This window comes from Castor canadensis, chromosome 8 (assembly GCF_047511655.1).
Source record: "Castor canadensis chromosome 8, mCasCan1.hap1v2, whole genome shotgun sequence".
Classification (NCBI taxonomy): domain Eukaryota; kingdom Metazoa; phylum Chordata; class Mammalia; order Rodentia; family Castoridae; genus Castor; species Castor canadensis.
In genome coordinates, this window is record NC_133393.1 from 133,391,796 (window position 1) to 133,410,029 (window position 18,234).

General features: G+C 39.3%; 1 protein-coding gene across 1 annotated transcript in view; it reads right to left on the bottom strand.

Annotated features, from left to right (window-relative positions):
* Nucleotides 1-18,234, bottom strand: part of Ccdc38 (coiled-coil domain containing 38) — a 60,598-nt gene that overhangs the window by 40,340 nt on the left and 2,024 nt on the right. The window contains exons 2-5 of the mRNA XM_074084165.1: nucleotides 13,613-13,665; nucleotides 10,806-10,906; nucleotides 9,547-9,715; nucleotides 6,437-6,501 (exon numbers count right to left, since the gene is read on the bottom strand). Of these exons, the coding sequence (XP_073940266.1) occupies nucleotides 6,437-6,501; nucleotides 9,547-9,715; nucleotides 10,806-10,906; nucleotides 13,613-13,625 (348 nt within the window). The 5' untranslated portion in view covers nucleotides 13,626-13,665. The remainder of the gene's footprint in view (nucleotides 1-6,436; nucleotides 6,502-9,546; nucleotides 9,716-10,805; nucleotides 10,907-13,612; nucleotides 13,666-18,234) is intronic.

Sequence of the window (18,234 nt, forward strand, 5' to 3'; positions counted from 1 at the left end):
AATGTGTTTGGCAGTTTTCCTTCCCTTTCTATTTTGTGGAACAGTTTAAGGAAGGTTGGTATCAGTTCTTCTTTCAAGGTCTTATAGAATTCAGCAGAGAATCCATCAGGTCCTGGACTTTTCTTTTTGGGGAGACTCTTGATTGCTGCTTCAATTTCATTTTGTGTTATAGATCTATTCAGGTGATTAATTTCCTCTTGGTTCAGTTTTGGATGGTCATATGTATCTAGAAATCTGTCCATTTCTTTAAGATTTTCAAATTTACTTGAATATAGGTTCTTGAGTAGTCTCTGATGATTTCCTGGACTTCCATGGTGTTTACTGTTATTGCCCCTTTTGCATTCCTGATTCTACTAATTTGGGTTTTTTCTCTCCTCATTTTAGTCAGGTTTGCCAGGGGTCTGTCAATCTTGTTTATTTTTTCAAAGAACCAACTTTTTTTAAAATTAATTCTTTGTATGGTTTTTTTGGTTTCTATTTCGTTGATTTCAGCTCTTATTTTTATTATTTCTCTCCTATTTGTTTTGGGATTTCCTTGTTCTTGTTTTTCTAGGAGTTTGAGATGTATCATTAGGTCATTGATTTGGGATCTTTCAGTCTTTTTAATATATGCACTCCTGGCTATAAACTTTCCTCTCAGGACTGCCTTTGCTTTGTCCCATAGGTTCCGGTAGGTTGTGTTTTCATTTTCATTGACTTTCAGGAAAGTTTTAGTTTCCTCTTTTATTTCATCAATGACCCATTGTTCATTAAGTAATGAGTTATTCAGTTTCCAGCTGTTTGCATGTGTTTTGTCTTTACTTTTGTTGTTGAGCTCTAGTTTTATTGCATTGTGATCAGATACTATGCACGGTATAATTTCTATTTTGTTATATTTGCTGAGGCTTGCTTTGTGCCCTAGGGTATGATCTCTTTTGGAGAAGGTTCCATGGGCTGCTGAGAAGAATGTATATTGTGTAGAAGTTGGATGAAATGTTCTGTAGACATCAAGTAGGTCCATTTGATCTATTGTATATTTTAGATCTTGGATTTCTTTATTGATTTTTTGTTTGGATGACCTATCTATTGATGATAATGGAGTGTTAAAGTCTCCCACAACCACTGTATTGGAGTTAATATATGCTTTTAGGTCTTTCAGAGTATGTCTGATGAAATTGGGTGTGTTGACATTGGGTGCATATAGGTTGATAATTGTTATTCCCTTTTGGTCTATTTCCCCTTTTATTAGTATGGAATGTCCTTCTTTATCTCGTTTGATCATTGAAGGTTTGAAGTCTAGTTTGTCAGAGATAAGCATTGCTACTCCTGCCTGTTTTCAGGGGCCATTGGCTTGTAAATCTTCTTCCAGCCTTTCATCCTAAGCCTATGCTTATTTCTGTCGGTGAGATGGGTCTCCTGTATGCAACAAATTGTTGGATCTTCCCTTTTAATCAATTTCGTCAAGCGGTGCCCTTTGATGGGTGAATTAAGTCCTTAACATTAAGTGTTAGTACTGATAGGTATGTGGTGATTCCTGTCATTTAGTTGTCTTAGTTGTTTGAAGGTTTGATTGTGTGTACCTAAGTTGAGATTATTCTCTACTTTCTTGCTTTTTCTTTTCCTGTGGTTTGGTACTGCCTGCCCTTTCATGGTTATGTTGGGTTTCACTTTCTGTGTGCAGAATCCCTTGAAGAATCTTTTGTAGTGGTGGCTTTGTGGTCATATATTGTTTCTGCTTATCATGGAAGACTTTTATTGCTCCATCTATTTTGAATGATAGTTTTGCTGGGTAGAGTATCCTGGGGTTGAAGTTACTTTCTTTAGTGCCTGGAGAATCTCTCCCCAAGCTCTTCTTGCTTTTAATATTTCTGTTGAGAAGTCTGCTGTGATTTTGATGGGTTTACCTTTGTATGTTACTTGTTTTTTCTCTCTTACAGCCTTCAATATTCTTTCCCTAGTTTCTGAACTTGTTGTTTTAATGATGATATGTTGTGGGGTAGTTCTATTTTGATCTGGTCTGTTTGGTGTTCTGGAGGCCTCTTGCATCTGTATGGGAATATCTTTCTCTAGATTTGGGAAATTTTCCATTATCATTTTGTTGAATATATTACTTATTCCCTTTGCTTGTACCTCTTCTCCTTCTTCGATGCCCATGATTCTCAGGTTTGGTGTTTTGATGGAGTCGGTGAGTTTTTGCATTTTCTTTTCACAGAGCTTGAGTTGTTTAACTAATAGTTCTTTGGTTTTTCCTTTAATTACGATTTCATCTTTGAGTTCTGAGATTCTGTCTTCTGTTTGTTTTATCCTGCTGGATTGGCTTTCTGTTTTGTTTTGCAATTATATTTCATTCTTTTTTCTGAGGTTTTCCATATCCTGAGTGGTTTCCTCTTTAATGTTGTCTATTTTTGTCCTGAGTTCATTTATCACCTTATTAATCATGTTCTTTGTTTCACTTTGGTGTTTATACAGTGCTTCTATGGTTTCCTTTATTTCTTCTTTTGCTTTTTCAAATTCTCTATTTTTGTTGTTTTGGTATTTCTTGAGTGTCTCCTGTACATTTTGGTTGACCCTATCCAGTATCATCTCTATAAAATTCTCATTGATTACTTGCAGAATTTCTTCTTTTAGATTATTCTTGTGGGCTTCATTGGGCTCTTTGGCAAAGTTTATCTTCATTTTGTTGGAGTCTGGATCTGAGTACCTGTTTTCTTCATTTCCCTCTGGTTCCTGTATGAATTTTTTGCTGTGGGGAAACTGGTTTCCCTGTTTTTTCTGTCTTCCCATCATTGTCCTTGGTGTTGTTACTGTCCCTGTACTGTGTGCAATTAAGTATTTTCTAGCTTGTAATAATAGCACTGGTGATATTTAGAATGGAAGGGTGAAAGGCGATGGAAAGCAAAGAAGTTAAAGGAAAAGGGAAAAACAAATAAACAAGTAGAAAAAACAGAACAAAGAAATAAACACAAAAAGCTTCAAAGATATAAACAGGGAGAGACAGCAAACTAATCAACTGTAAGCTGAAAAGGCATTAGCGAGACAGAGAGAGGATTGAAAATAAAAAATAAAAATAAATAAATAAATAAAATAAAAATTAAAAATAAATAAATACATGAAAAAATATATAAAAAATCTTCAAGTTCAAATGCAATAAAGTTTCAGTCTTAATAATTTTGGTGTTCGTTCTCAGCTTCCAATCCTGGAGATGGTGCCTCAGAAGTAGTTCTGTGGTTGTCTCATCAAAGGTAGGGAGAGAGAAAAAAAAAAAAAGAGTCTGGAGACAGTTCTGTAAATGGTATCTGAGGCTGTGGCTTGCCTGCCCACTGCTGTCAGCCTGCTGTAGCTGGCGGCGTTATTTATGCAGATCTCTGGGGTGAGCTTAGCACTGACCTGGCCCTGCAGGCTTTGTTTGCTCAAAGTTCTCCTGTGCGGGAGCCTCTGCTACAAGCTTTCCCCTTTCCAAGCACACTGGGGAAGTTAACACTTCATCTGCTTTCTCAGGCCTGCGTGTTTATTTACAGTTCATGTGGGAGGTGGGTCTTCTCCCCTCTTCTATGGAGTTTTCCTCCCACAGCCCCTTTTACAAGCTTTCCCGCTTCTGATTGCTGGGCGTGTGCTGCTGCTCCTGCCTTCTCCTGCCCAGCTTGTTTGTTTATAGCTCACGTGGGAAGTGGGTCTTCCTCCCTCTCCTGTGGAGTTTTCTTCCCACTGCCGCTTTTACAAGATTTCCCACTCCTGGCTGCTGGGCAGTTGCGCCATTCCTGCCTTCTCTGGCTGGCTTGTTTATTTACAGCTCCATGAGGGATTCCCCTCCCCCCCCTTTGGCACTCAGGGCACCCCACCCTCTTGCTACATATCTTTTTTTTGTTGTTATTGCTTATTACTCAGTTTCTCTTTTTTTCCCTGGGTGGGGGTTGGTCTGTCCAGGGGGCTATGCTGATCTGGCCCACGGTTGTCTGTGGGAGTGCTACATACCGCTTAGCTCACCTTGTGGTTCACATATTTCCAAGCCGTCTGGGCGGCCTGGGGGCCCTCCTGGTTTCTCCGTTTAATGTGAAGTGGAGATGCTCTGCACAGGGTGGAGGTGTGGAGGGGTCAAAGTTTTGCCTCTTCTGGGTGGTTTTTCCTGTAAGGTGTGTCTCCAGTGTCTCTCCAAGATTTCACTATAGGAGGCATGCTTTCTGCTTTCTCCCTCTAGCTGCCATCTTGGAATCCAAAAAACTGTTTAGTAAAATTGACCAGTGAATCTGGATTTTTCTTTGTGAGGCTTCTATTTACAAGTTCAAATTTTCAACAAACATAAAGCTATCCAATTTATCTGTGTTCTTCTTAAATAAGCTTGGTAGTTTGCATCTTTCAAGGAATCTGTCCATTTCATCCAGGTTGTCAAATTTATTGGCAGATAAATTCATATGTTAACATTTAGTTTTTAAAATGGGTATTTCAGACCCTGTCATAAACCAAAGAAAAGGAAGAGGGTAGAGAAGAAATAGAGAGAGAGAGAGAGAGAGAGAGAGAGAGAGAGAGAGAGAGAGAGAGAGAAGGAAGGAAAGAAAGAAAGAAGGAAGGAAGGAAGGAAGGAAAGAAGGAAGGAAAAAGAAGCTGGTTGCAGGTGGTTTGTGCCTGTAATCCTAGCAACTTGGGAGGATTGTGGTTCAAGGCCAGTTTGGGCAAATAGTTCTCAAGACCCCATCTCCAAAATAACCAGAATAAAATGGACTGGAGGTAAGGCTCCAGCAGCAGAGTACCTGCTTTGCAAGTGTGAAGCCCTGATTTCAAACCCTAGTCCCACAAGTTTCCATGAAGCCAATTGAGTTTTTGAAAATTACTATAACTTACTCAAGCTGCAAAATTTGAGGGCATTGTCTTCAAAATGCTTTCACCTTTGATACCAACTTCAAGTTCAAGGAACTCTTCAAAATGGCCTCAGTTTTTGTAATTGTTTAGAAAGGCTCACAAAACTCATGGGTAAATTTATTTCAAGGAAAGGATGTAGATTAAATCAGTCAAAGGAAGAGACAGGCAGGGTCTGGGAAGGTTTCAAGTGTAAAAATTAGTGTTACCCTCCTGCATCAATATATGACAAAGCACAGAGTATTGTCAACCAGGGAGGCTTAACTGAGCTTCAGTGTCCAGAGTTTTCAATGGGGCTTCATTAGGTAGATATGATTAATTGATTGACCATGAAAAGTATCTTCAGTTCTCAGATACTTTGAGTATGACCCAAAAGCCATCACCCTACATCACATTGTGGGTGGCATGGCCACTCTAAGACTGTCAGATGTGGCCAGCCTCACCTTAAAGACAGACATTCTTATAAGGTATGACATAGATCATCTTCCAGAAGTCAAGGACAAAGCCAGACTTTCTTTGGGCAAGGTCAAATATTTTAATACATACAAGTCCTTTTGATAAATGGACTCCTTTAAGTCATTTTGGGATGCTTCACCAAACTGCGTGGGGGTGGGAAGGAGATGACCGAGGAGAGGAATGAGGTACATTTAATACAAATGTTCTAAAATCCTAGAAACCTGTTAAGCACCACCTTAAACTCTCCAAGGACATCAGTTATATCATCAGGACCTTATAATGAAGACCAAAATCTTACCCAGCAAGAAATATTTTGCAAAGGCATGAGGTCCGCTTACTGGTAAGCATTTTGTCGATTGCAGTTGGAAGCCTATGAAAATATTAACTTAGACTTATGTTCCAAAATATGTGAGATGAAATTAAGAAAAATCAAGCACATTTTCATATACTCATTAGCATCAAATACTTTAACAGAGATTATCTTTAGATTCTTGATAACAGAGGTGTAAACAACATTCAATGAATTCCTTTTGTAATTATTCTCCCATTGTTAAGTGTTTGGTGTCTCTGCTTTATCCATGGTAAATAAAAATGTGCATAAACACATTAAATAATAATGCTTTTAGAAATATGGCTGGGTTTCTAGTGAAAGGGACTTGATGACAGGATAAAAAGCTCTATTACTTATATAAAAGACTCCATAGGGACCTGGCACTTTCTTTGAGTAGGTATAGGGGAAGCTGGAAGGATTCCAGAATTCTCCAGATTTCCAGAGTACTTTGAGTCCCATCAGATTTGCCCAAAGTTTCAGGACAACATAAATTAAATTGGACTTCTCAAGTGCTATGGTAGTTGTGGGGAAGAGATTTGAGGAAAGGGAGAGCCTGGGACCAGACATCATTGTAGTGATTTACCTAATAGGTCACTGGAATACAAGCTGTCTGAAGGGAGAGTCTTTGTTTCATTCACTGCTTGGCACACAGTAAGCACCCAATAAATACTTTTCAAATAAATGAACATAGGAATAAACCATTCTGTCTCAGACTTCAGACATGTAGTGGAAAGATTACAGTGTCAAGGTAAATATCTGGCAATGCTATTCAAGAAGTCTTCTATTTGGCCAATGGCAGAAAGAAGTTGTTTCTATTACCTCAAGTAGAAACCTGTCTCTCTGGTCACTAATAAATTCACAGAGAGTCCTTTTTGCATCTGCACCTGTAAAGAACATTGAAATAGACTTAGTTTTAGTTCATTGTCTCTCAAAGATGTTGGGTGGGATAAAAAGTTAGTGTAAGTTATTACATAAAGTATGTACCTGCATTTAAAAAAATGTATTTTTCAATATATTTTTTCCTAGCCACTCAGAAACTATTCCTGGAATGGGGGGAGGGAGGATAAAGGATAATGACAGAGGGGGTGAATTTAACTATGACATATATAAGAACTTTTGTAAATGTCACAATGCATCCCAGTACAACAATAATAAGAAAAATAAAAAAGTAAATACTACCAATTTGTGTCCAATCATATTCTAGGAACTTTATTAGGTTAGATAGTTAAACTATATCATTTAACAAACTGAATAGGGAATTTTATCCAATTGTTTGTTTTCGGCGGTACTGGGGTTTGAACTCAGGACCTGTACTTTCTAGGCAGGCATTCTACCATTTGAACCACGCCTCCAGCCCTTTTTGCCTTCGGTTTTTATATGAATAGGGTTTCTTGTCTATGCCCAGGGCCGGGACCATGATCCTTCTATTTACACTTTCTGAGTAGTTGGAATGACAGGTGCACCCACCTTTTATTGGTTGAGATGGGGTCTCATGAATTTTTTCCCCAGGGCCTTGAACTGAGTGTGATCCTCCCAATCTCTGTTTCCTAAGTAGCTAGGATTACAGGAGTGAGACACTGTGCCTGGCCTTGAATTTATTTATTACTATCCCATCCTGTCTGGGTTCTGAAGCTTAAAGATGCCAAAATTCTTGTCCAAGACCCCACAGTGAATAAGTGGCAGAGACGGGGCTGTGTCTCCCAGTTGTGCTTCACTGAGTAAGACTGAACTGTTTTACATCATAATGCTTGGTCAATATAGACACAATCCTGGAGTCCTTGGGCAAAATGTTTTGGCGGTCCACCAGCCAAACTTACAGCAGGAAAGGAAAAGATGACAACTAGCTTTACAATGCAGAAAAACTAAATGGAAATACCAAAAATTTACTTTCAAGATTTCTTCATTTTGGAAAATTATGCATATGCTGCATTTCAATAATGTTTGCTTTGTGAAAAACCAACAGAATGTGGTACTGAATAAAGCCCCTTAGTAACAACATAAACAGAAGTAGAAGTGAAATAATATTTCCTAATGAGCACAGCAAGTCTGTGCTCACTAGGAAACCCAAGTCTTCCTGGGGTCGCATTTGGTCTCCACCTCTAACTGGCGGGGTAACCATGAATAATGTATTTACCCTTGTTATGGCTCAGATTTCCTCATCTGAACAATGAGGATATTAATTGTGGGAGTTTATATTATCATTCCCAAATATCTGCTGCCCCTCTCTGTGAGAGCATGTCTCCCCCACTCCTCTTCCACTGATTCAGGCTTGGCCACTGACTTGATTTAGCCATGGAACAGGCCTGGACGTGATCCATCTCATTTCTAAGCAGAAGCGTTAAGAATCACTGCCCATCTCTCTCTTTCTCCTTTTGCTATAATCCCAGCAATGTCCCAGATAGGGACTGTTTGTTCAGCGGAAAAGCACCAGATTTGCAAATTGAACAATCCTTTGGGATTGGAAGCCACTATCTTTGGAGTCAGATAAACCTTGAACTTGAATTCTTAATATACTTCAAGATTTTGGGCAACTCAACCTCACTAAACCATTTTCATCACAGAGAAAGAGAAGGTAAACTATCTAAAAGCATTTTGTTGAGGATTAAAATACAAATCAAAGTAATTGGTGCTTAGCACACAGTTATCTTTTAATGTTTCTTCTAAGTTTTATATAACGGGAATCACCAACATCTAATGACCCCCCATGGTCTTGCCACCTACTTCAACATTATTAGCAATTTGCCAGTCTTATTCATTGCCACCTCTCCTCACTGTTTTCCCTCACTAGAATATTTTAGAGAAAATCAAAACCCTTGGGTCATTTCATCCCTAAGTACTGTAGTATGTAACTCTACTAGACAAAACAGTTTCAAAACAAACCACACTACCATTCTCATACCTAACAAAACTAACAGTGCCTTAGTGTGATCTCATAGCCAGCCAAGGTTAAATTTTCCCTGGTGTCTTAAAAATAGTTACTTTAAAAATTAAAACCTAAGATCAATGTAATTAGTATGGCTCCAAAAATTTCCTTTTTATCTTTAAGTCATCCTTCACCCCCTACAGTATCTTTTTTCCTGTACCATTGAATTCAAAGTCCTTCCTAAGTGATTTAGTATTAGTCGCTTTAACTCCATTAACCTCAATCTACTTTCAATCTCATTTAGAGGTCCTTTTTGATCTTGTAAGTGGGAAATGCTCGTGACATTTTTTTTTCCGGTACTGGGGCTTGAACTCAGCACGTACACCTCAATCCACTCCACCAGCCCTTTGTGTGTGTGTGTGTGTGTGTGTGTGTGTGTGAGATGGGGTTTTTCGAGATAGGATCTCACGAACTATTTGCTTGGAATAGCTTTGAACTGCAATCCTCCTGATCTCTGCCTCCTGAGTAACTAGGATTACAGGTGTGAGCCACTGGCTCCCGGCCTCATCACATTGTTGATAAGCAGATTACTCTCTTCCATAGAGTGATTATTATTCTCTTGTAATATTTTAAGATGTTGCCTTCAAAGGTCATTAAAACCAGACGTTTTAATTGCAACAACAGACAAGCTTGTCTAGTTCCATTAGCTTCCTGATTCTGGATGTATGAGTCCTGTGGCATCCTTAGAAAGACTCTGTATTTCTACATCTAAAACTAAGAATGGATGGCCAGAACCATCACCCTCATATTATCCACCCTTGCCAACATTAATATCATATATTGGACAGTAAGTTCCTTCCTAAAAATCATGAAAATGTGTAGCAGTCTTCTTGGAAAAGTATGTTTCTTATTTAAAATTAGATTTTCTCTGAACTCCCAACCCCCTTTCCCACCACTACAAGACAGCATGCCTTCTGCTTTCTCACCTCCAGAAAATGCTCCAAACTTGACAGCGATAGTATTATTCAACACAATGTTCTTAGACAAAGAACAAGTTTTGATTTACCTTCTGTCAATCTGAGAATAAGAGTTGGATCTAGCCCCAAACTGTCAAATGAACCACCACCACCTGGGTCAGCGTAAAGCGCTAGCTGGCCCAGGTGTGAACGACTCTTCATTCGGGATGAGAACGTGGTCTTTTGGTAGACTTTCATGCTTCGGTTCAACATTTTTTCCTGCCCAAGTGGAAAATTTAAGAGAACTTTTAATATAACAAAGTAATTTTGTACTCAAGGAGTGATCATTTATAAAAATATCATTCACAACACGTGATAGTAACATTAAACAGGCAGCCCCAGGTTCTTATCTCTGAAGGAATATGTGCAGAGTTTTCATTTCCTTCCAACATAAAGCTGAGCAGCAATGTAAAAAAACTGAACCTTTATTAAACTATACCTCCCAGATATGAGACTGGAAATGGCTTTCTTTTCACAATTCTGTCTTACCCAAAATGCAGGTAAATTTGGGAAACTCCAAGGGTTGTTCTATGCAATTGAAAACTTGAGAGAAAACAGAACTCTGCAGTGGAGGTTATCTATCTATCCAGTCATCCATCTCTCTATCTATCCATCCACCACCTATCTATCTATTTTTCTGGGTTCATTAATCTTTTCTCAATTTAATTTTGGGTTAAATTCAACAAATCTATCCAGCACACGCAGAGAAACCATCACACACAGATCACTTGTTGAACATTTTTAGCTATTTTCTTCATTCTAATTAGGGCTAAGAAAGTTCTTTAATCAAACTTTACCTCTGGAAGGAAAGAAAGTAAATCTCCTGAAATGTGAACCAGGCCATGTAAATAAGCTATGACCATTCAAGTCGTGACTCAACTCTGGAAGGCACCATGGGATGGCTGGCCGCACGGCAGGATCACCTTTATACCAGGTAATTCTAAAATGACACTGCTTCCTCTGCTTTATTCCTTTCTTGCTTCCCCACGCCCTCACTAACACACACAGACATTGTCTTTTCCTTACTGATCAGCTTGGCTAAGTTTCATCTTATCCTTGAAGACTCATTTCCTGTTATTTCAGTGAAGTCTTTACACGTGCGTGCGTGCACACCACCCCATGGCCACAACCCTGCCATGCCACCACCACCACCCTATCCTCTGTCTCCACAGAACAGTGTCTCCCACACTTGACACCAAGTGTGTCAATGTCCAACTCCATGTCTTCATCCATAAAAGTTCACAAGAACAACGGATAAGAGCAAATGATTCTAACATCAGTTGGGTTTGCAATTTTAATAAAGCCATACCTTTCTCCTTGCTGCCATTTCATTTTCTTTGAAAAGAAAGAGATCTTTGAAAAAGACCTTATAAGGCTTATCTTGTTTGGATGAGTCATCCTTTATGTTATCTGAAAGAAAGAATAATTTGTTATTCTTCCTGTTGACCAGAAGGGTAAGGGCTGTTGCCAACAGGAGCAGAATAAGTAGGATACTGGGCTATGTGAGAGGTGGGATGCAGAGAGACCTTGCCTCCCAACTGGAACTGTAGATACTGACCCTGGAACTCACGGGCAAGAGCCATTGTTCCTCTGTTTCCCACTAAACTCTGTGCTTAGTGTCTCACGAGCCATGAGTCAATAAAATGAAGAGCTCTTTAGCAGAATAGAACATCACATTTTGAATCTGGCTGGGATTGCTGAAACCCAACACACATTTCTTTTTGTAAGTCACAGGCTAGAGAAAGAGAGAGAAAATTGCAGTAGAAGTGACAAGAAGGTGAGGTGTCCCCAGGTACCCAGGAGGATGCAATCAACTTGTTTGAGTAACTTTGTGGGCTGGCAAGGAAGTAAAACCCATTAGGTTGAAGATCAAGTAGACTGCAGCTGGTCCAGTTCAGCTGATGGTGGTGGTGGTCGTGGGGGGGTGTAACCATTGGCGTGGACTTTTTCCCATTAGGTGGGGCCATATCTGGCAGGGGGAAGGGAACTTATGGTTAGGTCTTTGGGGTCTTGTGAGGCTCGAGGACATCAAGAAAGCAAATGACATTTTAGGCCTGATAACACAGGAAGTAAGGACAGTTGAGGGTGGGTCCAGGCAGCTAGGCTTGAGGACAGTAGGAGTAGGAAAGAGCACAACCAACAAGCTGGAGTCCAGTCAGGGTGACAGAGGTTGAGTTACTGGAGAAACCTGGAGCTGGATGGCTATGATGATTAATTTTATATGTTAACTTGACTGGGCCAAAGGGTGCCCAAATTACACATTATTTCTGGGTGTATCTGTGATGGTGTTTCCAGATGAGATTAGCATGCTGATGGGTAGACTTATTCCAATTGAGGAGACTGCCCTCCCCAGTGTGAGTGGGCATCACCCAGTCCACTGAGGGCCTGAGTAGAACAAAAAGCTGAGGAAGGAAGAATTTGTCCCTTCTTTTCTGCTTCACTATTTGAACTGGGACATTTCATCTCATCTCATCTTTGTCTGTGCCCAAACTGGGACCGACACCATCAACTACCCTTGTTCTCAAGCCTTTGCATTTAGGCTGAACTATACCACCAACTCTTCTGGGTCCCCAACTTACCCTCCATAACCACATAAGTCAATTTCTCATAATAAATCTCCTTCCTATTGGTCCTATTTTTCTGGAGAACCCTGCCTAAAATGGTGTCATTGTCAGAGTCCCTCTATCACTGCCCTCAGATCAGTCATAGCATGGGGCCATTGGTGACCTCCAAAGGTGAGTCATTGGCAGACTCCCAAGAGAAGCCCTACAAACTTAGACTGTACCCCAACCCAGATGTCTTAACATCTTTAATACCTGAGTTAAAATCTTCACTAGCCAAGTTTAAGTGTCTTAGAACTGAGAAAATGATATTTTTCTCTCCTCAACGCCTAATCCAAGTTCGCTTCAGTTATAGAGGAATAGAAAAACATTAAACTTCTGAACACCAAGCATATTAGTTTCCTGTGGCTGCTGAAATAAATTATCATGAAACTACTGTCTTTGTCAGTTAATTTTTCTGTTACTATAAGAAAGTACTTACAGATGGATAATCTTATAAAGAAGAGAAGTTTATTTAGCTCATTCACAGTTCTGGAGGTTCATTGGTATGGTACTGGTATTAGCTCAGTTCTCGTGAGGACCTCAGAGTGGATGGCATCACAGTGGTGGAAGTGTGTGAGAGAGGGAGAGATAGCATTTGAGACAGAAAGCTAGATGGTGATTCAGAGGACAGGCTCAGGCTTTTAAAACAACTCACTCAGGGTTTCATGAGAACTTCCTCAATCCTTTCTGAGGGCAGCATCACTAGTGGCCTGCCACAAGGCTTTGCCTCTTGAAAAGCCTAACATCTCTTAATATCACTACACTGAGGACCAAGCTTCTGACACATGAACCCTTGGAGGAGAAACCACAGGAAGCTAAAAACAACAGAAATTTATTCTCTCACTTCTAGAGGTCAGAAGTCTTCACATGGACTTCTTTCCTTTCTTTCATAAAGACACTTGTCATTGGATGTAGAACTCACCCTAAATCTTGCAAGGCAAGATCCTTATTTTTATTTTATGTGCAAAGACCCTTTTACCAAACCATGCCACACTCACAGGTGCATGGGGTTAGGGCAGTTGGGGGGAGGTTGGTCACTGTTCACTTACTATATCAAGTTAGAGTACTCATTTCTCCTTCCTTCCTGTCTGTTACCTAGAACTGTTGGTATTTTCCAATTGTTAAATCTTTGTCAAATGTGTAACAAAACCCAAATTATTATATACCAATAATTTCTAATTTCCTGTGTATTTATAAAGAAACAGGAGGATAAGGAGAGGAGAGTGGTAAAAGAAAAAGAGGATAGATTCTGATAGTTTTCATTACTCATGTCCTTTATGATGACAAATTTTTGAGTTAATTCTTTTATACTAACAATCTAACTCAACATGACAATTTAATGTACTACTGACTTGAAGTTTTTTTTAAATGGAAAGGTATCACAGGATCTTCTCATCGGATCATTCATAAACTCTTTATGTCTTAGGCTTGCTGTGTAACATTCTCTTAATACACTATGGAATTTAGTAGCAGTAGGCACAAAACAAGAACTCATCGAATGATTTATTTTTACCTCCAAAATCCATTGTTGTCGGCAAAAAATGTGATTACATTTGTCTTCTGGTCCTGTCCAAAGAAAAGGAAATACATTTTTAAAAATTCTGTAGACATTTCATAAAGAGGCTAAATTCAACTACCCATAATTCCCAGACAGCTGTTCTGGGTTTTAAAGGCAACATTCACAAAAATTCTTGGACCTGGTGATTTCATACACACAGGCAAAAGAGTATGTGCAATAATGCTCTTTCATTGTCATTTAATAAATGGGGAGTTGTTTGAATAACTATGGTATACTCATAAAATAAATGGTCATGTGGTCTTTTACTTGTAAGTAAAAAGCAAACTATTTCAAAAAGAGTAGGAATGATGTGGATGTAAAAAGAGCATGGAAAAACCCAAGAGGTGTTTGAAAAGCTGTTCACCAAACATGAAGACTGATTTGGGACAATCTCTTCTTTACCATCTAATCCACCACAACCAGATTTAGAATTAGGATTAGGTGACTGAGGTGCTCTCCTTAGTTGTAAAATTTAGAGAATTTCCACAGCCCAAGAAAACCATCGAAAGATAAACACTCAAGAAAACGATTCAGTTATCAATATAAAAAACATACTAATGTAATATTTAATTACAAGTTCATGCAAGAAAAAGCTATGATGAATGTTCTAGTTTTGATCTTGAGTGTTCCTCAAAGGCCCTGTGTTAAAGGCTTGGTCCCCAGCCTAGTGCTAATGAGAGGTGGAACCTAGTGGGAGGTCTTTAGGTTATTGCTGGCATGTCTTTGAAGGGGATTGTAAGATCCCAGTTTCTTCTTCTTTCTCCCTTTGCTGCTTATTGGCCATAAGGTGAGTGGTTTTGCTCCACTATGTATTCATGCCATACTGTTCTATCTCACTATAGGCCCAAAGCAAGGGACCAACTGATCATGGACTTTCAAAACTGTGGTCCAAAATAAACCTTTACTCTTCATAAGTTGATTGCCTTTGAAATTTTGTTGTTAGTGATGGGAAGCTAATATAATGAACAAAATATCAAATTTTTAAATGCAGATAGGATCTAACTCTATGCTTGTATGACTCTGAGAGCCTTAATTGTCTCACCCTGAACACAGCTCATAGATCTTGCCTTGTGTAAAAAATTTGATATTTTGGTTATGGAGTTTTTACATTAATTTTTATTTTTCAGATAGTGAATTAAACTATTGCTTATGTTTGACTACTGAGGTTTTACTATCCCCTTAACTGATGCAACTGCCTCCCTTGCTTCATCTTAATCATTGTCCTGGTTTCTATACTTTTTGGGTATCATTGAAATGAACTTGTGTAGCTTTGGCAATGAGAAAAATTATAAAGATATATTCCTTTAGGGGGAGATGGATATTTGAGGTCTCTATAAAAAGGTGTGCCCATGACAGGAGCAATGGGATAGCATTGGGCTGTTGATTTAAATTTGTACCTCAGTGATCTAAGAGAGCCATGTTTAAGAGCCAAATGTCCCAGAAGCACAGAAGCAAGTGATTAAGAATGCAGACTTTGGAGTGGACAAGCATGATTTTGAATCTTTGGTTTGCACTCACAGTTGTCTGAGTAAGTTCCTTTAGCATCCAAAATAATTGAGTACCTACTATGTGCCAGGCACTATTCTAGTTATGGGGGACAGACCAATGTGAAAAAAGACAAAAAAGAAGGACAAAAACCATTGTGTTCATGGAGCCTACATTTTAACTACTTCAAATCTCTGAGCTTCAGATTTCTACACCATAAAATGGGGATCATAGTTCCAACTCCTATGGCTTTCTTGAGGAATCAGTGAAGCAATGGGTTGAAACAACCTAGCAGGATGTCCAGCATTCAGACCACTTAGTGAGTGGGAGCTATCACTTACTAACATTTACTAATTAGCATGCGATTTTACTTCCAATGGTTACAAAAACAAACATGGGAAAAAGGAAATTATCTGAAAGTTTATAAAGGAAAAAAATTCCTAAACAACTATGGGATTGATATTAGACTTTTTTCACAGGTCTTATGCTTATTCTAACAGTAGAAAGGAAGGTTGGCAGAAAGTGTTGACAACCTATTGGTTTAACAAGTATTTGGAATTTGGGTAGCTAAACTAAAATTTGTGGAAGGTTGTTTAAAATTCTATACTCGGTGTTCATTCTCACCCTTAAAATTCTGCTCATGTTTTTCTCACCACAGTTTTTCTCCTTTGTTTCTTCTGTTTATCTAAATCTATTCCCTTCCCCACTTCCATTCCCCTGATCCAAAAAGTCCATCTGCAGTGAGCATGTTTATCCAGGGTTCTGGCATTTACTCACAGAAAAACTGCAAGTTTGCATTCCTTTAACTGCTAACAACAGATTTCTGCTCTGATTCCATCTCCCTAGTAATTCATAGGGCGTATGAATAAAATCAACAATTTCTGGAAGTTGTGATACTTCTATACTTCAATCTGCTTTTATCGCCCTATTAATGAGTGAAGGGTTAGTGAAGAATAGAAGAGAAAGAGAAGGGAACCAGTTCATAGGAAGCAATGATAAAGTTCCCTTTAGGAAAGTTCCAACCAGGAAAAGTCAATGTCTTTGTTATGCACAAATATTTTCTTGTGCTATTTTGCATGATGGATAAAAAAAGAAAAAAAAAACACTCAGCACAACCCCCCAGAAAAAAAGAAAGGAAAAATGTAATTGGATTGTGTATCAAATGCTTGAAATTTCACATCTTAAACACACATCTGAATCCAATTTCCAATGGATGAAAGAGACAAAGAGCTCAGAAATGTCAGGGATTTAAAATGGTGGAGTGATTGCAAACCATAGTTTTTAGAGGTGACACAGACTAAAACGAGTAAGAGCACAGAGCTCCTATATCCTTGAATCTTCACATTCAATTTCCCCATCTTTCAAAAAGGATACAAAGAGTGGATATCTAGTGGTATTCACAGGTGAGTTAGCATGCCCAGCCTTTGGAAAAGTCAGATGCGTGGCAAAAGCCACGAAAGTGAAAGCACACAGAAAAGAGTGTTCTAAGGAGGAAGACTCTTGGCATGTTTAAAGAACAGAACTTAAGCACAGTGAACAAAGGGAACAGTGATAGATGAGGCCACAGGGAGAACACATTCTAGTGTGTGAGAACTTGATAGGTCATTTATGACTTAGTGAAATGAAGAATCAGTCCATGAATCACTCGGACTGCTAAGTTGAGAAGAGACTATAGAAGGGGATAAGGGCTGCACAGGGAGAATGGCTAGTAGGTTGCAGCCATTGGGAAGCAAGAGTCCTTTATGATAATAGTAGAGATGGGCAGAAATAGTCCAGTTCTAGACATATTTTGAAGTAAGCCTACAGGATTTATGTAGATGTGGCATATAACATAAAAAGCCAATATTGATGGAGTTGCCATCAATAGAGACAGAAAAGACTGTGGGGAAGGGGATGGTTGAGAATATTAGAGCCTCAGTTTTGATCATGGTAAATTGGGATATCTACTGTACATCCAAAGGGACAGGGAGTACAACATGTCTTCCAAATGAACTGAGTTATGCTGGCTGAGTTAAACAATTCTTGCATTCCTCTGACATTTATGCAATTACATTTGGTCACTGAGTTGGGTCCTTCGATGAATAGCGTCACAGGGGTGCAGAAGGGCACTAGGAAAGACCTTGGCCTTTGGGGGGTGGGCACGTTTGGCTCCTGTCTCCCATTCTTATCAGCCCTTTCTCCCAGGCCAGGGATTTACACTCAGTGCACAAAGCCTATATCATGATGCCCTTCTCATGGGCTTGTTGTCATTTTCAAACAGATAATTCATGCAAAGTACATGGTCACATTAAGCTGGGGGAAATGACTGTTTATACTTTTTTCAACCTAGATACTGCCTAGATTCATCCTCTATCCGGTGAATTGCCACCAGTATTTGAGAAGAATAGAGGATGTACGAAACAACTAGCTTTTGGGAGACACCCTGAAGTAAAATTCTGGAAGCCTGGTCATTGAGAGGAATCTATTGCAAAATCAATGCAAATTTGGGGGGCCTGAACCACCTGAGTGCAGACTCAGGGAAGAAAATTGAGGTTTTATAAAGTCCAATCCTAAAGTTCTAGACTAACTCTAAATTAAAAACTGGCAGCAACCCTGTCTACAGATACTATCAGAAACAGTTTGTATTTGGTTTTTACAACAACCCAGTGAAAGTGGATTTCTGGATTCTCTTAACATGTGACAAAAAGCTGTGTGTATCACCCACAATCATCTAAGGATCTAAAAAGATTTTCTCAGAACCAATACCTTTCGATTTTTCTCTCCACCTCCTCCCCACCCACCTTGGACAAAGACTAGGAGGAAGGGCTGTGAACTGTGTCCTTGGATGGTGTGGAGATACCAGAGCTGGAAGTCCTTTTGTTTACCTGAAAGCCAGAGGCCACCAGGTCCTTGGCCTTCTCCATGACCACCTCTTTCGATTAGGTCAGAAGCAGAGCACAGAATGAGGAAATTACTTTCAGTCTGACCTCTATGGCCTTGCTGGCGTCAAGCTGAGTGATTTGTGTGGACTTTTGATGTTTTGGAATGCTCCTTTGGCACACTGAAAAATATAACTAGAAGTCAAGTGGAAGGAAGAACAGGGGGAGTCCACA